The sequence below is a fragment of the Spinacia oleracea genome, chromosome 4, assembly GCF_020520425.1.
Source record: "Spinacia oleracea cultivar Varoflay chromosome 4, BTI_SOV_V1, whole genome shotgun sequence".
NCBI lineage: Eukaryota > Viridiplantae > Streptophyta > Magnoliopsida > Caryophyllales > Amaranthaceae > Spinacia > Spinacia oleracea.
In genome coordinates, this window is record NC_079490.1 from 159061451 (window position 1) to 159066596 (window position 5146).

General features: G+C 35.6%; 1 protein-coding gene across 1 annotated transcript; it reads right to left on the reverse strand.

Moving 5' to 3' along the window:
* Window positions 1-394: 394 nt before the first annotated feature.
* On the reverse strand, window positions 395-1639 carry LOC110784778 (uncharacterized). The gene has a single exon (XM_021989223.2). It carries the CDS (start codon window positions 1637-1639, stop codon window positions 395-397), a length of 1245 nt encoding a protein of 414 aa, XP_021844915.2.
* Between the last annotated feature and the right edge of the window lie 3507 nt (window positions 1640-5146).

Sequence of the window (5146 nt, forward strand, 5' to 3'; positions counted from 1 at the left end):
TGGAATTCGGTATTTTCTAACTCCTGCATGCACTCATCTCTGGCTGTTCTGGAAATAGGGACAACATCGGCGTTTGATTGATCGGACAATGAATCTGCTGAACTTCCTCCGTCATTTGTTGACTGACCTGATTTCGAAAGTGTCTTGGTCCCCTCTGGATCCAATTTCTGTTGTTTCTCTTGGGAATTTGATTCGGAGTAAAGTTTGTCTGCATGCATGAGGTTTTTGTTGTGTTTTGGTTTTCCATTTGAAGAAGAAGAGTTGGTAGCTTCTTGAAGAAGAATATCAGAAGAGGGAGAAAGTGGATTGGTTAACAAAGAATGAGAATTGTTAACTTGGTTTACCATACTGTTAAAAGGAAGAGGAGGAGTAGAAAAGGCAAAAGGTGAATCATTCATATTCGCCAAGTGGTTGAACGAATTCGCCAGGTGTACGGCGCAGCGCTAATCTCCAGTAAAGTGTGATCTGGGGCAACTAACACTGGCTCATTAACTTCCCCTTCTAATTGGTGGGTTTGCTTATCTCTTGGTGTTTTCAAGTAAACCCCATTTAATGATGTGGGTGTCGCAACTTTTGATGCTAAGTTTTTCTTATACTCATTAATCCGGGTATTAATCTGTCGTTGTTTTCCAAAATTAGTCTTTGGGCTTCGCTTGTTTTGGACTAAAGTCCATGGCCCATACAAATCCAACTCCTGTGTCCTTGGTTCCTTAATATCCATGTTATTATGCTGATTTTTCAAATCCACTTCCATATGGGCCTCGACCTGTCCATGCTTAGTGGGCTCAGTTATCTGTTGAGTATTGTCCAGCTCAGCACCATCATTTTGATCACATTTCTCCAAAACGTGACCTATTTTGCCACATTTAAAACAAAGAGACGTGATGTTCTCATACACCACAGGCTGCCAAAATCCACCAACCCACACCTTTGTGATAATCGGTTTTCTTAGATCAATTTCCACACACACCCTTGCATACCGTGCTCGTGACACTTTATCAGTTGCATAATCAACCCTAATAGGCTTCCCAATGACTTTGGAAATCTCATATAGCGCATCTTTATCGTAATATTCCACCGGTAATTCTTCAATCCTTACCCAGACTGACATGAAATCAAATTCATTCACTGATGGTCTAAAATTTGGTTTCCAAGTTGATATCATTAGGTAATGGCCCATGATGAACCAAGGACCTCCGAACAACGCACGCTCATAATCATCAGTTTGTGTGAATTTGAATAAATAAACCTGCTTACCAATATCGATGACTTCCAATGAACCTGTTATTCTCCACATCGCTCGAACTCTCGCTTCCAAATAATTTGCTTTTACTTGAATTCCCATGTACTTGCCCATAAGAGTAAGCTTCCATGGTGCTCTTAACCTATCCAGTGTGATCCTATCAAACGCCACCGCTAAACTGTTCTCCGGTACTTTCTCCTCTGCTTCTTCCCATTCCAAAGACGTAGTTATAATTTTCCTTGCCTCCATAAACCATTGTGATGATGATGCTACTGCATCTCTAAAGTTCAACGGAACTGATGGTTTTGGGGATGATTGATCCTGATTGTTTGTTGTTTGTCCATGATTAATTTCCTTCATAATCGTGTCATCTGGTGGTTTTGAAGATGAACCCATTTGGGGTTCAAGATGTGGAAGTCAATTGTAACTTTGCTTCTTTTCTCTCTAGTTTCTCTCTATTTCTCATAAATTAAAGTTATACTAAAAAATATGTCAATAGATTTGAATTAGAAGTATTTTTATTAAAAGAAACAATATAAGTTTTGACTATATATATTGAGATATATACTTCGTATTAACCGTCGAAACTACAGCAAATCAAAAGACCCCCTTGTTAAAAGTTGTATCAAACAACGATGTGTTAGAGGATATACAAGATGTTCGACGTGCGATTATCGTAGTTTTGAAGAACACGGGTTTTATTTGATTCGATTTGTTATGTATTTGATAGATTCAAATCTCTTTTGTAGATGTCGCATGACTTTTAATTAATGAATTAATTTTAATATAAAAAAAATACTTCGTATTAACCGTCGAAACTAAATCAAAAGAGAAAACGGCAATTATTTAGAAACGGACAGAATATTAAATTTAATCCTCATAACTAACACAATTTGACAAATCTTATTAAGCTTTCAATCTAGGCAAGATGAAATGATCAAATAATTGGAGTTGCTTTTAGGTATCCCCCTTTACTCAAATAAGTGAATAACCCACTTAATTTGGAAATGAAGCTATTTCCAACACAATTCCTATTGTTTGATTACATTTAGTTATTTTTATGAAATAAAATCTAACACTGATTAAATCATACAATGCTCACGTCAGCAATATTCAATAATTCAATGATTGAGATAAAATTAAGAAGATTATTGATTAATTTGGTGCTAAATGTAAGATGTAACACTAGTACGACGTCGTGCCAAATTGGTGTAACATATTTGTAATCCAGGAGTTCAGAACTGCCTTTAACTTTTTACAATTCGGCAACTAGTCTAGCTTGTAGCTTTCCTTTTCTAGCTCTGCATATTTGAGAAATCATAAAAGTTATTTCTACGGATTTTTCATGAAATACCCCCGAATTTTGGCGTAATTCACCAAATGCCCCTCGACTTTCAGAAATTCACCAAATGCCCCTCACAAATGACTTAATACCCAAAATACCCTTACTAATGATGCGCCGTTAGTCCTCCGTTAACCTAATTTTCAAATTCACCAAATACCCCTATTTTAATACTTATTTCACCAAATACCCTTATTCAGAAACTTAATTCACCAAATACCAATAACTTAAAATTACTCATTTTGATGCTCAACGGCTAGTTTTTGTGTTTGAAAATTAGCCGTTGCTTATTGTTTGCTTATAAATACTCTTTTTCTGACGGTTTATTGTAGTTTTCCTATTATTTTGTTAATTTCATATCATTTTGTCATGAGTTTTCTTTCAAAATCATCATCCACACCCAATGAGTCCACATATGTAAGAGTCCCAAATAAATTTTGTTATCATGGGAGAAAATTTGACATCCGAATATCTGATACAACACTCAATCTGAAGCTCCGGTACAACACTAAAACAGAAAACACTCCTAAAACACCTCAAAACGTCGCAACTCTTCAAGAAAATAGCTACTTCTTTTGTACCTTATTCTTTATGTGACCAATTAATTATATTTACCACGCAATCGGAAGGTATTCCTTTTTCAATATGGGAAATATCTTTAACATATGCAAACATATTAAAAATAAAGCTCTTATTAATTTTATTCTAACGCATATGTTCCAGCTACCTCGGCTTCTATTGCTTCCATGCCACATATTTAACGTTAACTCCCTTTTGTCTCCTGTCTCTACTGCCTCCAAACATCTTTCTTCAATCTCCTAACTTTCTCTCAACCTTACAGTCGAGGCATAAAGGTTTTCTCACTTTTCTTTTGAGCTAGGTCCTATTGACATGGTCAGATTTATGGACAAATGTCTATTTTTGGATTTGAGGGAACAAGAAAAAATATGAAACTAAGGTATGTTCCAAAGCTCATGAACCAGTGAAAAAACATGAATCTTGGCACAAAGATTTGCCTCCAAACTCAAGATTTTCACATCATGAATCCAAGTTGAAATCGAGGTTGTGATAAAAATGTATGTGTTATTGAACTTGATTTCTTAGTTTCTTTACCATTCGGACAATAAGAAAATTAAGGTGTTAGCTTTAGATTGAATTACTTCAGCTTCACTTACATAAGATCCCTTTGAAAATGGGGTTTTTTGGCCTTTTGCTCAGCTAAAGTGCATTGTCTTTACTGGATGAGGCCTGAACTTATTGGATCATAATTGAAACTTACTGAGTGTTGTATCGGAGCCTCAGATGGAAATTTCCTCCCATAATATTAGAAATTGTTTGGGACTCTTACATATGTGGATTCATGGGTGTGGATGATGATTTTGAAAGAAAACTCATGACAAAAATGATATGAAATTAACAAAACAATAGAAAAACTACAATAAATAGTCAGAAAAGGGGTTTTTATAAGCAAACAATAAGCAACGGCTAATTTTCAAACATAAAAACTAGCCGCTGAGCATCAAAATGGGTAATTTTAAGTTATGTGTATTTGGTGAATTAAGTTTCAAAATAGGGGTATTATATGAAATAAGTAATAAAATAGGGGTATTTGGTGAATTTAAAAATTAGGCTAACGGAGGACTAACGGCGCGTCATTAGTAAGGGTATTTTGGGTATTAAGTCATTTGTGAGGGGCATTTGGTGAATTTCTGAAAGTCGAGGGGCATTTGGTGAATTACGCCATAATTCGGGGGTATTTCATGAAAAATCCGTTATTTCTACCTTTTACTCTTTTTATTAAACCTTAATGATAATTCTTGTGTGGTAGCTACTAGCTGGATCCGTAGGAGGGAGCAAAAAGTCATGGCATCATGAATCGGAACCGAAATATGCGGTTTTGAATCGAAATCTGCTCTTCAAGTTCCGACTCCGGGTAATAAAATTGAAAACTTTTTGCAATACTTTTCGGTTCCGATTTTGATTCCAATTCCGATTCCCAATTTTTGGAAGGAGTGCTTTGTTGGAGTGTTGGGTACCCTGTAAACACCGATATATTAAATACTATTGAGGACAACGCAGTTATCCTATACGGAGTATGATAGAATATTGAATATAGTAGAGTTATGTTATAACTAGGCTATATGATATAAGGTAGAAGTCTGGGATTTATAAGTCTCTATTCAAAAACAAGAAATTTTTAAGTCATTGTTCCGCTGCGCATGTTTCTTTTGCAATTGATGAGGTAGTTTGTTTATTGGTCTATCTTTAGAACTATAAAGAAGTGTTCGTGTGTGTTAGACAAATAAATAAATTGGTTTGATTTTTCTCCTTGGATAATTATGGGTAGGTGGTAGCTTTGCCAATTGTTTAATTGGAGGTTATGATCCTTCACGCATACACTAAGGCAAACATATGATATTTTTTTTTCTCTTGTACGAAACGACCGGACTCCTTGAAACGACAGTAACGACAGGACTCCTTGACACGACAAGACAAGCATATAACAATTTTTCTCTTGTACGAAACGACCGGACTCCTTGAAACGACAGTAACAACATGAC

Coding starts and splice junctions, on each gene's coding strand:
- LOC110784778 (XM_021989223.2), bottom strand. CDS start 1,639: ATGGGTTCATCTTCAAAACCACCAGATGACACGATTATGAAGGAAATT.